Here is a 17,319-nt window from a genome sequence, read left to right on the forward strand (position 1 = left end):
TTTTGCATAAATCGTATTGCTTCGGGTACAACCCTTAACTTGACTCATTTATCATTTGAAATTTTTGTCACTGTTAATGGCTGTCACCCCCCCGCCCCCTTTCACACGCCCCCCCACAAAAGTGCATGTGAGTGACAGGAGAAGAGGCCGTGAGAAGATGTCAGCCAACTCATCTATAATAAAATGTGGTTACCTGAACCACAAAGACTTTTTGTGCATAAATACCTCCAAAAGAAAACACAGCGCAACGTGTAAATTCTGCAAAGCGACGCTAACGGAGACGGCTGGGACCACGTCCAACTTTTACTGCCTCGGTCTTGGTCTTGTCTCGGTTTTGAACCCTCAAAGTCTTGGTCTTGTCTCGGTCTCGACCCCTCAAAGTCTTGGTCTTGTCTTGGTCTCGATACACTGTGGTCTTGGTCTCGACTTGGTCTCGGTGTAGGTGGTCTTGACTAAAACACTAGGGTTAGGGTTAGAATTTGTTCTCATTAGCTTTTCCCACAATGTGAGTTGAACTTGTATTCATGTTGTTTTACTAATTTTGATGGTGCTCTCATGTTTGTTTTATAGTATGTTTTTATGTCTATTGTATGCATACTCTGTTGGTTTAAATGTGCTTTATAAATAAAGTTGGATTGGAGTGATTAGTTAAGGTTAGGGTAATGCAGTATGTCTACGAGTGTCCACACAAAGAATCCAAAACCAGCATTTGTGTGTTGTAGGGGCGGAAATGAAATCATCCTGCTAATAAAAATCTTTGTCTTTGTCAAACTGCCTTTGATGTATAAATCATGTTATGTGTCAGAGAGAATTTTTCAAAGCAATTCATAAATAAAATGTATGATTATTATTATTTATGCCTAGCAACAACAAATGTAACTAAATCATTTAAGTTATTATTATTGCAATGTAAGTGATTTGTAGCTGTTGATATCTGCTCACTCATCATTTCTCACTGCAGTCAACCACTGTACACTTTACAATAATGGAAATTAGTCTGTACTTTAAACGTACCATTAATTCTATTAATTTAATTAGTACATTGCTGAAACTGTGGCTAATTCCATGTGTTTTACAATAATCTTGGACGCAAATTAACTGAGAGGCTGCTCTGACAAGTTTATTCAACAGAATTAGAGGCAGTTTAAATTTCCAGCGTTGCTGTAAGTCGAGCTACTGTGTGATGAGGAAGCAAACAGCTGGAGAAGATGTGGAAACACCGCTGTTACACATGCTGCTTTTTTCATGGCTCTGCACTGCCTGGTTGTTCTGGGCTCTGGTTATATTCTGTCACATTAATGCTGCGATGGAGGATATGTTGACAGAGAGAGGACATTGCACAGTGAGACTGTAGGGCTTTTCTAAGGCTGGTGGCACTGGGACATGAAGACAAGTGTGTATCTGTGTGTGCATGCGTGTGTGTGTGTGTGTGTGTGTGTACAGAAGTAAGAGGGTTGCCTGTGGAGCAGACCATGTGGATGCCCACCCACTCATGCACCTCGCGGCCCTCGTCATTTCGCATCAATCCACAGTCCCTCAATATAAATAGGACAGGCGTCCTAAAGCTACACAATATTAAGAGAAGCAACATCATTATGCATCGACCCTGGGCCCCTGAGCCGAAGTTATGACTAAGCCAGCCAATTGTACTGACAGCTTCCTTTTCACTTACACACTCTCTTAAGAGTGCACTAATTAGAATCTAGAATAACACTGAGCACAAACAGACAAATTAGGCTGCAAACATGGGAGCACCATTCCATACATATATATATATATATACACACACATGTGTATATATACTGTATGTACTCTCTGTTTTGAATTACATTTTTGAGAGTTTGAGGGCGAGCTGTGCCTTCACAAAGTTAAAAGTGAGCGTGAACAAATATATCTGAGCTGTAGGTGGGGTTTATTTTCAGGTTGGTGCACTAACATTGAAAGTACAGTTCCACACGGTAGGCTCCCTGTGGCGTCACAGGCTTCACACTTCATTACTGCAAGGCCAGTGATGTGTGAAGCCATTTTGTAGGAGCAGTTGGAAGGTGAGTGTGTGTGTAGTAACTAATAACCCCGCCTTTTTGCACACACACACCGCATTCTGTAAGCAGCATCAAGTCATTCCAGACATTATTTCATGTATTCAAACAGCTGCAAGGTGTTGTCTTGTCCCAGTGTCAAATGAAAGAGGACAAACAAACAGCTGGCAGGACACGTTCCTACTCCATGGCTCTGCTTACAACTGTGCTTTAACAAAGTGTGGTAGCAATTTGTAAGTCATCTCCAAATCAGTGCCACTCATGCAACTAAATCCAAGACTCAGCTGTTTAAAGGGGGACCGAACAAATTTCCATCCTCTAGTTCCACCTAGTGGGCAAAAGTAGAACATCACACTTGTTTGTTCTATTCTTTACATATACGGGATATATCATTGCTCAAGCGAAGACTCGGGTAATGAAAAAGTTATTGGAACATGCTAAAAATAAATGTGACCTTATACAACCTGAACTTATGACGCAGTGATTCTCAACCTTTAGAGACACTGAATCCACCTGCTCAAAGGTTTACAATCAAACTTTATCAAAGTCTCCCACTTAGTGGAAACACAGTTTCTCAGTTTATCGGTATGTGGTGATGACGACTATATTCTGCCAATTGCTATATGTTTGCCAGCAGCCCAATAAATTACAGAAGAATAGCTGATTATTTTTGGAATCAGCATTTCAATTAATCTAGTACTGGCATGCCTCGTGCCCTGAGCCTCCGTGTGACTGCAAGTACTTTTGTAAACTGTGGGACAGTCGAACATTAATTTTCAATCAAGAATTTGGTGGATTCATGGCAGTATCCCAGGGCACTTACATGCCTGCCAACACTTGGCATTTAACACTGATTAAAAATCTGGCTGTTGAAATTAATTTAACAAATCAGGCTGGCAGTAGGACAAAGACATGCTCATTCAGCCAGACTTCTGACAGGCTCATAGACTACAAGCTGTAATTTAGCTTATAGGTGATAATCATCAGCTTCTCAGATTTAGTCAGTAGGTGGCAAAATAGTTTCCTTCAAGTAAAACAGGTGGACATCAGGGAGGAGCAATTATAATAGCATTTGTGTGGTGATTTGATGAAATGGAATAGACATCATCACTTGATTTTAAGATTCTCGGTGTGATCTGGCCACCTGTGTTCTTACAGAGCTGCTTATTCCTCACGGCTCAAAGCATAACCCTTAAACCAACAATTGCAAAAAGTGGTGATCATGGCTTTTGCCCAGGGTTGCCAGATCTGACTGACAGTTTCCAGCCCAAACACAGCGAAAAAAACCCACCTCGATAAAAAACCAGCCCAAATCACAACCTCTCGAGAAACACGTCATAAGCACACAAAAACGCCACTAAATAACCAAAGACAAAAAGGATAACACAAACAGACGAGTGCAATCAGACAACCAAATTGCCAAGACAGATTGCCTTCCTAATCATGGTTCAATCATTTGACTAATTAAGCAAAGTAGTCACATTAAATCAAAAGGTTTCAACTTACATCTGTGACGCGTTCCAAATCCATGCGATCTCTATGGCCTTGCTCCAGTCTTTAAACACAGGAATCTATCAAGGATAAAGAACTGTAAATCAAACAAATGAATAAATATAAACATGAAAAAGCAATTTAACTCACAGGTGCGGAATGTCTGTGCTGATCTGATTGTTTGGCGGGAGAAACGGAGGTCAAAGTTCTTTAGGGTTGGGTTTATATAACGTTGGGGTATGGTTAAGAGTGGTTAACTGCAATTAGTTGTTTGTATTTACCAGGATTGAGAGGAAAAGGCCTTTAACGCACTATTATTGTTACAAAAATATGACAGTGATTTCATGGTGAAACTCCATTAACTAGAGAGGACACAGCAGTTTATCGAAATGTGTAGGTTTTTACGTGTTGGTCACATAATGGCAACTTTTTTGTTTAGTTTCTGTGGAATATTTTCTAAAAAAAAAAAGCAAAATGTAGTGAAACCTGAACAAATGTTCTTTTTCCAGCACAACGTGTTCAAACGAAGCCCAACTGTCCAATCTGGCAACACTGCGTTTGCCATCAATGTCGCAGAGCTAGGGAACTCAAAAAGTACTTTTAAATCTCATCAGGAAATTAATTCCCGAAAATGTTCGGTCTAAGAACTTGTCCGATCTTTATGTATGCCTATAACATTCTTGTATATGTCATATTAAAAAAATAAAATAAACAAATACATAAATAAACGTGCCTTTTTGAATCAGGCAGTGGCAAAGGACAATGCGTGCGTCACCGAAGGACCCCAAAGGGCCAAGATGGCTGCGCCCGGGCGAGACGCCGGGGAGTTTGAAAGCTGGTTAAATGACCGTCTGGACTCGTTAGACGTGGACCGGGAGGTGTACGGCGCCTACATTCTAGGCGTCCTACAAGAAGAGGACAGTGTCGAAGAGATAGAGGACGCGCTTCAAGGGATTTTATCCGCATTTCTGGTGAATATCCAAAAGCGGCGTGTGTCACTGTGGACTCGTTTGTTGCTGTCCGTCTCGTGACAGCGCCGGTGTCGTCTGTCCTGTAGGGACCACAATGTCCAAATTAAGACACACTTAAGGAGTATTGTTAACCCTTGTATGGTGTTCGCGGGTTTAAAACTGTTACTAGGGGAAAACATGGTACAAGTATGTTTTTTTCCCCCTGAAACTCAATATCCTTAGCTTATTTACAAGCTATATATAGATATATGTGTATATATCTGTCCTTCATTTGATCTTCGTGTCAGTTTGACCCACATACATGGTAATACATGATCTGCAGTGACCCATGTTAAGGACATAAAGTCCTCCTTTGGGCTGCTAATTCCTGAGAAATGTATTCTTGAGGGGAGACTGCATGAGACAGGGGAGAGTGATTTTTAGAGCCACAATATCTCTAAAGAGCTTCCATGTGTTGTCAACACCAAACCCCATTTAGATATTTTGCTTCTTTTTTAAACTAATTGTGGTCTTGCCTTGCATTGGTACACACTTAGGAATGTACAACGCCACTTTCAAGTAGTAGTCCACTAATCCTGCTTTTTAAAATCCACAGCCGGTGGTGTCGAGACATGTTTGTATATAATTTACTGTTCAAGTTGCCTCTGTAAACCAGGCATGTGGTATTGCTTTTATATAAGGAAACACCATACTACTGCTTTGTTGTAAAATATCCGAAAAATAAAAAATTTAACCACATTGATTCCCACTCTGCACGTGAACCACTGTCACACTAATGTCAGTTTGGAGAACAGGTAGAGACACGTGACATCAAGTGTGATGCTGAACTGAGGTCAGTTTAAAATGGATCTTGACTATTTGTATAATTTTTGCGTTAACTATTTGTGTGCAGGATGAGGACACGGTGATAGATGTCTGCAAACAGATCATCCAGCAGTGGACGGAGTGTTGCTCTGGAGTGGCAGCCAGAGGAGATGATGGTATGTCCCGTAGCTTTGATTCATCCACATTCACTAACTCACTGAATTGCACTGTAAGGTGTTTTATCTTCAAAAGACCTTGTCTCGAAGGATAAAAGTGTAGCTTCTATTGAAGAAAAAGTTGTCATGGTTGTCGGCATCGTGGGTGAAAATAAATGTCCAGCTAAAAATCATAACGCAACCAAATCAATTATGTGAATAAGGAAGAAGTCCAAAATGATACCAGCAGGCGCTTCAGCTCATTTAAATCTTTACCAAACAGAGCAAAGACAGTTTGCTACTGATTCTGTCTTAAGTGCCAGTCTAACATGAATAATAAGTTATTTGCTTTGAGTCTGTAAGAGTGTGCAATAACACTACAAGAGATGGATTTTAAATACTGAGAGTGCTGAAAGGTCAGGTTCATACTGACTGCTAAAAGCAGCTGTTTGTTCAGGCAAAAGTTGGTACTAATTGGAACTTGCCTTTTCTTCCATAGCGGATGTCCAGGCCATCGCCAGCCTGATCGAAAAACAGGCACAGATCGTGGTGAAACAGAAGGATGTGTCTGAGGATTCTCTGAAAAGGAAAGAAGCCCTCCTTGCTCAATACGCTAACGTCACTGATGACGAGGAATATCCTTGAATTGCAAATATTGAAATGACAGAAAGGACAGTTGCTAGAATTGTTCACTTAGAGTTTTCACTTACAGGTGGCGTGAGGAGGGCATTTTAATAGTTATTGTTCAAAACTCCAAAATAACCTTTTTAGCATGATGTCAACCAGGTGATCTGAGAGATAACTAGACACTGAACATGCTATAGGTTCTGTTTGTGCCTATGCGAAAAAAAAATCACAATATACTTTTTTATATCATTCGATATCGATATATATATATCACGATATAAATCAAATCAATATTTCTGTCGAGTTAAAAGGTGAGGCTGTGTGATATGGCTTATACATAATATTTCAATATTTTTAGGTTATATCACGATATACAAGATATATCTGCACACTCTGGGGTCGTGAAAAGTTTTCTTTTCAGGTGTTTAGGTGCCAATAGAGAGTGACAATACACTAAAATAAAATATCTACGGTTTATGATCTGTGTTACATGCTTAAAATACAGTTGTTACCTTTCATTTTAGATAATACCTGGTTTATTTATTTGGTTTTTAATAGAAAGTAAAGTAAGTGTTAGAAACAATGAAATTGCTATAACACAGATAATTAAGCAAAACAATTAAAGAAGCAAAACAAAGATTCCTTATCATGATATGACAAAATCTAACACAATATCTTGCCTTGATATATCTATGTCATAATATGAATATAGTATCTATATAGTATATACAGCCCTATGCACACAGGAATACATTGCCATAATATGTACCTAAGTAAGTAGTAGAATAGAATTGTGCATTTAAAGTATTGATGTTACTGTGTAGCCATAACATTTCAGGGAATAATAAGGGGAAGGATTGAATGATTTCATTTGATTTGGTTCATAAACACCGAGCTGTTTCCTTGACAAAAGCACTGAAGCTGAAGAAGAGGAGCCAGCAAGTGGATATAACCCTCCATCAAACGAAAAATGTATCCTTTCCAAAACTGTTCATATTCAGGGGCTGTGTAAAAATCATGGCTCTCTTGTTTTGTACTTGTGTACAACACTGACTATACAAATCAGTTTCACCTCAATAGGTGGTTAAAAAAAAAAAAAAAATACATTAGCATAGCACTTTTGCTTCCATCCATCCGTCCTTTACTGTAAGCATCAGCCCTGTTTAAGAACACCAACGTGGAGGAGGTGCTGCACAGACAAAAGCAAAAGCGGGACCAGGCTCGTGAGGACTCTCAGAAGAAAAAGGAAACGGACAAGATGCAGCGGGAGAAGGACAAACTGGCCAAACAAGATAGAAAGGAGAAGGAGAAGAAGCGCACACAGAAAGGAGAACGCAAAAGATAATGAGGTGGAAAAAAAGCATGTTATTTGCCTCATTTACGCTCGACCTCACTGGCACCTTCAGAATATGAACATGACGTCATGAGACCGTTAAATACTTTCTTACTGTGTGAAGAACAATGTTCAGGATGTTGTGCATGTCCTTAATCCTTTTCTTTCCTGGATGCACATGCAGAAGGATGTGGTAATCATTCTTATGTAGCTGAGGGGAAGTGTAAAACATGTCGGGTCAAATATTTGAACAGTTACCCCTGAAATGATCCAAGAGCTAACCTTTGTTTGTTTCCTGTGAAAAACAACAAGACCAGTTACTAAATTATGCTTCACGTACTTCATGTTCCATAATCTGAATGTTTATAATGAGGTTCAAGATTTTTCAAGTAATAAAAAACAATAAAAAACATTTTCCAACTTCCTTTTATTTCTAAATGTTTAAAGCTACAGAACAACAAGCAGTTGACAAACCCTAACATGAACAGTATATGTGTATCGACAAATGACTTTGTAATAGACAGAAGAATATTTGATACCACTGAAGAATAATCTAGATGGAAAAGGGATTAACACATTTAACTTAAAACACGTTTGTTCCTTTTCAAACAATTGACTCAATAGAAGAGAAATAAACACTTTTCCCAAAACGCTTAATTAATAGAACAATTCAAACTGTAGTGAATAATTTAGCTTGTAAAACTCGTGTCTTCAGAGACTTTACTGTACACAGAACTTTTTTACTTGCTGCACAGCAATAGTAGGAATGTGTGTTATACCTAATGTGTATTTTTTAAATTGTGATGTTTACATTCAAGCACTTAACTTAAGAATTTATAGTACTGTCACCAAAGAGCAGATAAATAGAACATTGCTGCTCTTTGCCTTTTTTCTCTTCTTTTTGGTTATTTACAACACATTAATGTTACATGAGAAAAAACAGAGCTGCAGAAATTCAGACCATTTTAATAATTTTGCGTGTTTTTGCTTTATGATTCAATTATTGTTTCCGAATACCAGGAACCAATATTCCAATAAATAGTAAAACAAGGAAGAACTCACTGAAATCTTCCACATAAATAGGGCCTTAAAATACAAGGTGTTTGCTCAAGATTCACGTTAATTAGACACTAATTCAATGACAAATGAAGTTGTGATGCAGCAGGACGAGCTACATTTCATTGGGAATCCTAAACAACCACCTGAAGGTTCACGACAGCCATCATCAAACTTCAAATCTCATTCATTCATTCCTTATTTCGCAACGATCTCCTTGTTGCAGCTAAAATATCATTGACTGGGTAAATAAGACCATAAAAACATTTGTTGAACCCTGTTACCTATGGGGAATTTTACAACTGTGGATATAATAATTTATTCAAAACTTTGAACTCATGCTTGTCTGCTTCTAAAGAATCACTTAAAAGAGTATTGTGAGAATGAAGAGGTGAGGCCCTCTCTGCAAGTTGCCTCCTTGTTACCATGGTTTTCCTGCCTTTTGTCAGATTTGGGCAGTGTCACCTGGAGAGCGCACCACACGGCTTTGCGGAGCATCCTTGTGGTAGCGGCTAGTTCCTTGAGGGCAATGATCATCAGGTTCTCTATGAAACAAGCAAATTGGAGTGGTGGCTTATTAGAGAGAAGAAAATGCAACATGCCCTACCAATGCAGCTAAGCTACCTCTGCTTTCTGTGATATAAGCTCTCTGCTGCTGCTGGTGTCTGGACATGCTGGACAACTCCTCCTCGCGTCTTGCCTGGGTGAAGCAAATAACCATGTGGTGCTGGTTCAGCACGGTGCCGACGTTGGGGAGGGGACTGTCGTGCAGGCATTCCATCCAATTCATGAGACTTGCCACCTGCAGCACATCAGCACATTTAACCATTACATGTACATCTCAGTCTTTTTTAGAAATGGAAGTCTATAATCATGGTTAAAATAATGCAGGGAAAATAAGGTCTAAGCAATACAAGGTGAGTTAGTGAGAAATCATATGTGCAAAATACAGTCGCATACCAAGGCTGCTGTGCCAGCACTTGCCCTGTAGATGTCAGTGTGGTTGCAGTTTATTCAGGGCTCTCACCTTTGATTGCTCCCTTATCTGTTTCACAAGGAGGTGGTCTACTCTCGTGGGATTTGGTGGACTCTTTAGCAGGGAGGTGTTGGTCACTGCTGCAATCCGTTTCCCAGCGAATGTCCTGACGAGGACAACCTCTGCCTACAACAGAAAACAAGTGAGGACACAATGACAAACTTACACTTTGACAAGAAAAAGACAGTACTTAAATTCAGGCTGTAATACAAATATGCAGTAAATTAAAATATATGTACGGTTCTATCTCTTGTCCTCTTTTATATAGATTTATCTATTATGTGGTTTCAGCCTCTTGAATATGATATGAACATATTATATTATCTATAGATATATATATCTATGGATACAATTATCTGTATTTTGTCAAGTTATCGTCCTGATATTCATATTAATGTATGGCTTATCTGCTTCATATTAACAAAACAACTGCAACGATTGATCTAGTATTGATTACTAAATTAATTTTAGCAAGTTTGAGTATTTTTTAAATAATTAAAACAAGTTTTCTTAAGTATTTCTTAAATATATATTAATCTTTTCTGTTTGTGTTGCTCTACATGACAAATAAATCATTAAAACTGAATAATTTAGTTTATTAATAATAATATGTTTTGGCATACAAAACAAGACATTTAAGAGGATCATCATTTTTGGAAACACAACTTGACATTTTATAGATCAACAATCAAGTAATCGTATCACTATACATTTTCTAACTGGACATAAAATGAATCAAAACAGAACATACCCTCTTCCTCTCCCTCTCCAAACACCTCCACTGCTCGAAACACTCGTCCACGCGGAAGTACAGGTGCACCACAGGTCCTCCTTTATTCATCACCACTGAGGCTCTCCCATGATTAGTGTTCTCCACTCTGTCAGTCACCATTTCGCTAACACAGGAGTTGAAAACTGCAGACTCATCCATTGTTGACCTGTCACGCAGATCTCCATAGAGCAGTGGGGATCTGGAGCTGAAGTTGTGAGGAAGGCTGGAGCGTCGAGGATATATGGGAGGCACGCACTGCTGCGTAGTCCCTGTGCTGACCATGCCATTTTCTCCATTGAATGTCAGAGACTGTGACCCTCCCTGAAGGTCAAAGGGTGGGCTGCGAGTGAAAACCTGTTTCTTAGCTCCACCTTTCATGTGACTGTTGTTGAGTGACCGTGTCAAGAGGTTTTCTCCCAAAAATGCAGGCATGTGGACCATTGCATTTTCTTTCTTCATCTGTGGGTTGACTTTGTTCTGTATCTGGCCCTGCAGGATGTGGTGCCTTATATCCTGGTTCATGTTCAGGGTAATGCTCTCTCTGGGAATGCTCATCTTGCTTTGGTATTGGTTTGGGAGGTTTACAGATGGAGAAAATGGCTGTGGCTGCTGACGGTCCTCCAGCAGATGATCTTGAAAGGCCTCACATTTTAATATTTGTTTCCTCACTCCATTTCTCTCCCTCTGCATCACCCCAACATCTGCCATCAACAGTTTCTGGCTCTGCATTGTTGGAGAACTTTTTGTTGACACTGAAGGCCCATTGAATTTACATTGTTCAACCAAGCCGTCATCATTAGACATGCCAAACATCTGCTTGTGTATGTTTGGAAAGCTACCATGTTTGCCAGCTGTGAAGGATTCAAAACTACTGACCTGTGGCACATACTGATCATTACTACTGGACTTAGTACTGCTCTGAATGTAGCTGTCTTCATAGGAAGGGTCAAAGCAGGGGCTCTGATATCTTAAGACATCACTGAAGTCAGGGAAATTATTCACAGGGTGACTCTTCCTTCTCTCTCTGTCAGCTGGTGATGTGTCACATTTGCTTTGCTGTATAAGTGACATATAATTGTTTCCTACTTTAGGCGCTGGTAAACCTGGGGGCACCTTCTGAACACGCTGGACATGGTTGTCCCTGTCTACATTAGCCCAATTAAAAAGCAGTTGGTGATTGATAGCAAGGCCATTGGACTGTGGACAAAACTCTCCAACATCTTTGTCCATTGACTGTCCATGTGCTTTGCTGAATGCCTCACGGGACACATAGTTTGAGGAAAAGTTTGGGTTATGTTGCATTTTCGCCTCTGATTGAGAATATTCCATCAATTCTTCGCTCGATTTCTTTGAAGACCAGAATGGATTAAATGTAGGAGGGCTCCTTAAAGAAAAATGAGGATTTACTTCAATTAAAAACTAAAGACTATACATGAGATACATTTAAAACCACACTTTTTAGTCACAAATAATTAAACACATACTGTAAATTATATACACAATCCTATTAATGTTAAACTTGACATACCTATCAGTGTTGTTGTCCTGTGAATGGGCTCCATTCAAAATGTTTGATATCCGACCCTCGTTCTCCCCATCATAATCAGAATTATCAGTAGGTTTCCTTCAAGGAGACATCACATCATCAGAATTGCACTGCAATTAAACTTTCACTCAATATACTGTATTCAACTGCCTCTGATTAATAGACTTAAATCCCAAACCCACTTTGACTGGATGAAACAATAGTGTGATTTAGAATTGTGCAGCGCTGAAAAATCACACACTAATTCTGAACATTAAACTTAAAAATACCTGTTCATACTGCTGTTCTGGAGACAGTTGATAATGTCATATGGATCCTCATGAGCATTGTGAGACCAGGGCACATAAGATGCTGTCTCTTGGTTCTGCAGTGAGACACCAGGGATGGAGAGGAAGGACCATGTCTTGTTTCCATTGTTCCCTCCACCAACATCTGCACCAGCCTGAAACAGAGTGAGAACCAAGTGATACTGTGTGAAATATATATGTGAAGTCTCCCTTGTGATTTTTTTTTATCTGTGTGACTTTCAGGTAAAATAATGGAAAAAAAACTAAAATAACACATAGTTATAGTACAGTGAATAATGTAAATTGCAAAAAGTGATAATTTGACATCTTAATCAATTAATAATAATGCGCTTTACTATTTTTTCTGGAGGTTTTAGTAAACAAGTAAACTTGAAAAGTCATGGATAACAATAATAATTATATGTTAGCATTAAACATATCATTTAAGTTAAAGAGCTTCTAAATATACATTTGATAATAACCATAACTGTTCATTTAGGGCAGCTGTGGCATACACCTTACACTGGGTGGTGGTCTAATAATCGACTGTACCTAAGCTGTAATGATAGTGTTATGACTCTAGAACTTTGTGAATAAAATTCAGCACTTCTAAATACCTTTTGGAGAAATCAACAACACCATTTCTGAGTTTTCAGGACATGAAAATATCCTGAAATTCCTCGGCCATCAACCCTTAACACTGCAAATATGGTATGTCATGTAAAAATATAAGAGGGCAGAGATTTTGTCTTACCTGGTGCTGGTATGAGGGGATGAGTGAGTTTGCAAATTTCCTTGTCTGAAGTCCGTCGAATGCCATCATGAATCTCAGTCTCCCTTGAACCTGAACTGATCCTTTACTTCATTCCTGACCTGGCAAAACTGTGACAAGACACTCGGGGTTAAAAGTTTGTAATAACCGTCGTGTGGTAAATGTTGTGGTAAATGTGACGCAATAAGTGAACACTGTTTTTTCTTCAGAGAAAGTAAATGGAGAAGCCATTTTAGCCGTTGATGGGTTAAGCTAGTTTATTAACTTTTTTGACTCGCGTTAAAACTCACCGAAATTTCACCGAAAAAAACAGATTATGTTAATATTTGTAGGTTGATATTTACACATTAAATACATGAGTAACTTACCAAAGTCATATGAAGTTACGGGGCGTTAACGGGTTGGAAAGATTACTGTTGGGTCTTTGCATCGCGTCCTCAGGCCAGGTGTTCTCGTGAACTCCCTGAATAAATGCCTCGCGACCTCCTGCACTCTCATTGGCTGAGTTACGGATTTTGCGTCCAATCAAAATCAAGCAGAAGATCAGAATGCATAGCAACGTAAAGTGTCCCCAACCCCTTCATATTTGGAGCAATAACTGGTTTGGTGATTATTTTAGTTAATAAATTAATTATTCACTTTACTGTGCTATTTTTTATTAGAATTCGTTTACCATTATTTTACCTGAAAGTCACAAAGTCAGAGAGACTTGGCCAATGTAGAAAGAAGCCATACACAATTACACATACTGTATATATGTATACATAAAATACGACTTTGGCTAACTAATTAACTAACGTAAGGACTAATAAAATGAAATATAACTGTCAATATAGTATATGTAAAATGTGTCACGTTTTTTGGTGGGGAAAATGCTACTTTTCATATCCCCAGAAGGTTTTGTATAAATCTGTGTCATAATAATCTAATTATATATACATACATATTGTTATTAAGATGTTTTTAGTATTATTATTATTAGTTAGCAGTTATTACTGTAATTATTGTGTGTAGTAGTAAAAGTGTTTGTGTGTTTATATACACACACAAAGGAAAATCACATAAAATAAATGATATATCTGCTGTTTATAAATTATGTATTATTCTTTCCCCACTTTGGAATTAACTGCATATATTTACAGAGAGTTACAGAGAACTTGAAAATCTGGTCCACACAATAAAAAATATTGCAAAACTACCACTAGTACACAAGCTACATAACCTTCAAAATAAAAGCATACACTTTATTAATTTGGCCCTCCTGACCTCAGCCCAGTGGCTGCTCACTGGTCTCCTGGCAAAGTACCCCAAACTCTAGCGGTTTTTGTTTTATTTTGAAGGTCATGACCGGAAGTTGTATTTATTACTGTGGCTGCCTTGACCATGGTGGTGGAACCAGGGGGGGAAAAGTCAGTGAGTGAAGCAGCAGAGTTCAAAGCAGAGACTCGGCACAAAGACAGCCGCGCTCGGGACTTAATCTGAGACTTTTCTCTTCGGAAACTTACTGTCGCTGATCGACCATTTACAGAACTGATGATAAACAACAAACTGATTTACAGTGAGTCAACCAGGATAAAGTTCGTGTCTTAAACTTGGAAAGATGACTTTTTGCAAGACCTGGTTCGGTGCGCTCCTGCTGCCCCTGCTGATCTCAGCGCAGTATCACGGGGACAGCGGAATAGTCGTGCCGGAGCATGGATTCTGTCAACAGATTACAATCCCTCTGTGCACGGACATCGCCTACAACCAAACCATCATGCCAAATCTAGTGGGCCACTACAACCAGGAGGATGCGGGACTGGAGGTGCACCAGTTTTACCCGCTGGTGAAGGTACAGTGCTCCCCGGAGCTGAAGTTCTTCCTGTGCTCCATGTACGCGCCTGTGTGCACCGTTTTGGAGAAAGCCATTCCTCCGTGCAGGTCGATCTGCGAGAGAGCCAAACAGGGCTGCGAGGCTCTCATGAACAAGTTCGGCTTCCAGTGGCCGGACCGGCTGCGCTGTGAGAACTTCCCCGTGCTGGGAGACGGGCAGATCTGCGTGGGTCAGAACGACTCCTCCGCTGCTCCCACTGTCCCACCCGTGTTGTCCGTGCCGAACTCGCACGACAACTCAGAGGTTTCCACACATGACAGGCCATCCCGGTGCCCCAACGTTCTGAGGGTGCCACCATATTTGAATTATAAGTTTCTAGATGTGAAGGACTGTGGAGCTCCATGTGAGCCATCCAGGAACAGTGGGCACATGTTTTTCACTGACAAAGAGATTCAGTTCTCTCGCATATGGATTTTGATTTGGTCTGTTCTTTGTTGTGCATCCACCTTATTCACAGTAACCACCTATTTGGTCGACATGCAACGCTTCAGATACCCTGAGCGTCCTATCATCTTTCTGTCAGGCTGCTACACCATGGTTTCCATAGCCTACATCGCTGGCTACTTCCTTGGGGACAAGGTGGTGTGCAATGAGAGCTTTTTCCCTGATAGCTTTAAAACAGTGGTCCAGGGCACCAAAAAGGAAGGGTGCACCATCCTCTTCATGATGCTCTACTTCTTCAGCATGGCCAGCTCCATCTGGTGGGTGATCCTGTCCCTCACCTGGTTCCTGGCCGCAGGTATGAAGTGGGGCCACGAGGCCATCGAGGCCCACTCTCAGTACTTCCACCTCGCAGCCTGGGCAGTGCCCGCCATCAAAACCATCAGCATCCTGGCCATCGGGCAGATCGAAGGTGACATGCTCAGTGGCGTCTGCTTTGTCAGCCTCAGCAACCTGGACCCTATGCGGGGCTTCGTTCTGGCCCCTCTCTTCATTTACCTCTTCATCGGGACCTCCTTCTTGCTGGCCGGCTTTGTGTCGCTGTTCAGAATCCGCACCATCATGAAACATGACGGCACCAAGACGGAGAAGCTGGAGAGGCTGATGGTGCGGATTGGGGTCTTCAGCGTGCTCTACACGGTCCCTGCCACCATTGTCATCGCCTGCTTCTTCTATGAGCAGGCCTTCCGCGCTCACTGGGAACGCAGTTGGGTCAGCCAGAACTGCAGGGGCCTCGCCATCACGTGCCCCTCGCAGAGCGGGCCCCGCATGACCCCGGACTTCACCGTCTACATGATCAAGTACCTGATGACACTCATTGTGGGCATCACGTCTGGTTTCTGGATTTGGTCTGGAAAGACGCTGCATTCCTGGCATAAGTTCTACACGAGGCTGACAAACGGCAAACAGGGAGAGACCACTGTGTAGACAAAATCAAAAACTGGGACTAATATGTGTATTATTACCTGTTTCTCGTGTGTGATGGTAAGTAGCACACACGGTAGCCTATGTTTCTTACAGCATTTGAATTTTCCTCAAGCTTATTAGCCACTCATTCATGTCAAACCAAGGATTAGGGGGGGTTTGACAAAAGGACAAGCTGGATAAACAAGTACTGAACCTAACTGTCTGAACAAATAACAAGCATGGCCAAGGATGCCATGTGCTGAAATGCTCACCTCCCCCTCCCTTGGCTCTTTTCTTAAAGCCTCTATAAAGTCAAAAGGGGAGTTATGATCCACCAGCCGAAAACACACAAAGAAGGGAAATGAGCTGTGGAGGAATGACCCTTTCCCTCAAACATTTTCACGTGTAATTAAAACCATAACTGTAAATAGTATTTGTAAAAACTAAAAAAAAGTTATATATTTGTATTTAAAGAAAGTAAATACTTTTTCCTTATCTGCCAGTGTACCTGCTTTACGTTTGCACTGTAAAAATGCCACATACCAAAGACCTTGTTGTTTTTTTAATGTTGTTATTATAATCACTGGTCATAAATCATCTTCTTTTTTGTACGGATTAAAAGAATGTCTACATTTCAGTCTGTTGGATGATGTCCAAGAAACTCTGTGGGTCCGGCCCACTGCATTTTCACTCCTTTAACCAAAAACATGTGCGCAGAGTCTCAAATATCAGCAAGTATCAAAGGCCTGACTCTGAATTCCAAGGTAAACGGGGCAAAAACGGATTTTTCTCAATTGTTTTTCGCATATTTTCAGTGCTCCATAATGTTCAAACTCCCTCTTGATAATGTGATGATTTCTCTGGTTAAGGGGCTGTATGTTGTTTTTCAGAAGAGGGGAGGGAGTCGGAGTGTTGAGTCACACCTGAACATCTGTTGCCTCACACTAGAAAGCTACAGTAAAAGGAGATGACTTTAATTCTGGGAAAACATTGAGCTGAGTACCTCACTATCAGCTGAATACTGTTAATAACGTATCACCTCCGCTCACTCTCCTGGTGTGTGTGTGTGTTCTCAGATATTTCACATGTACGTGTTTTGTGTCTAAAGGCACAGGTGCCAGACTTCCTCACACGTACACAAGAAGTGAGAAGGGGATCTGTGTTGTTGCACAGGTGTGACGGTGTCTGTTTGGTGAGGGGAGGTGTTCGG

General features: G+C 40.5%; 3 protein-coding genes across 3 annotated transcripts; 2 read left to right on the forward strand and 1 right to left on the reverse strand.

The window, feature by feature from the left end:
• Positions 1-4,311: 4,311 nt before the first annotated feature.
• ccdc43 (coiled-coil domain containing 43) lies at positions 4,312-7,832 on the forward strand. Its single transcript, XM_058652586.1, has 5 exons — positions 4,312-4,501; positions 5,394-5,481; positions 5,960-6,095; positions 7,004-7,059; positions 7,245-7,832. Exons 1-5 carry the CDS (start codon positions 4,328-4,330, stop codon positions 7,430-7,432), a joined length of 642 nt encoding a protein of 213 aa, XP_058508569.1. The 5' UTR covers positions 4,312-4,327; the 3' UTR covers positions 7,433-7,832.
• Positions 7,833-7,834: 2 nt separating this feature from the next.
• moto (minamoto) lies at positions 7,835-13,376 on the reverse strand. The gene is made up of 8 exons (XM_058652585.1): positions 13,258-13,376; positions 12,872-12,999; positions 12,100-12,272; positions 11,813-11,908; positions 10,264-11,668; positions 9,504-9,638; positions 9,101-9,278; positions 7,835-9,021 (listed from the first exon to the last, which is right to left on the reverse strand). Exons 2-8 carry the CDS (start codon positions 12,938-12,940, stop codon positions 8,837-8,839), a joined length of 2,241 nt encoding a protein of 746 aa, XP_058508568.1. The 5' UTR covers positions 12,941-12,999; positions 13,258-13,376; the 3' UTR covers positions 7,835-8,836.
• Positions 13,377-14,294: 918 nt separating this feature from the next.
• fzd2 (frizzled class receptor 2) lies at positions 14,295-16,746 on the forward strand. The gene has a single exon (XM_058654550.1). It carries the CDS (start codon positions 14,490-14,492, stop codon positions 16,128-16,130), a length of 1,641 nt encoding a protein of 546 aa, XP_058510533.1. The 5' UTR covers positions 14,295-14,489; the 3' UTR covers positions 16,131-16,746.
• Positions 16,747-17,319: the final 573 nt, after the last annotated feature.

The sequence above is a fragment of the Solea solea genome, chromosome 16 (genome assembly GCF_958295425.1).
Source record: "Solea solea chromosome 16, fSolSol10.1, whole genome shotgun sequence".
NCBI classification, from domain to species: Eukaryota; Metazoa; Chordata; class Actinopteri; order Pleuronectiformes; family Soleidae; genus Solea; species Solea solea.

Coding starts and splice junctions, on each gene's coding strand:
- fzd2 (XM_058654550.1), top strand. CDS start 14,490: ATGACTTTTTGCAAGACCTGGTTCGGTGCGCTCCTGCTGCCCCTGCTG.
- ccdc43 (XM_058652586.1), top strand. CDS start 4,328: ATGGCTGCGCCCGGGCGAGACGCCGGGGAGTTTGAAAGCTGGTTAAAT. Junction 4,502..5,393: donor GGATTTTATCCGCATTTCTG/GTGAATATCCAA, acceptor ATTTGTGTGCAG/GATGAGGACACGGTGATAGA. Junction 6,096..7,003: donor AACGTCACTGATGACGAGGA/ATATCCTTGAAT, acceptor TGACAAAAGCAC/TGAAGCTGAAGAAGAGGAGC.
- moto (XM_058652585.1), bottom strand. CDS start 12,940: ATGATGGCATTCGACGGACTTCAGACAAGGAAATTTGCAAACTCACTC. Junction 12,273..12,871: donor TCCCCTCATACCAGCACCAG/GTAAGACAAAAT, acceptor ACTCTGTTTCAG/GCTGGTGCAGATGTTGGTGG. Junction 9,279..9,503: donor AGATAAGGGAGCAATCAAAG/GTGAGAGCCCTG, acceptor GATGTGCTGCAG/GTGGCAAGTCTCATGAATTG.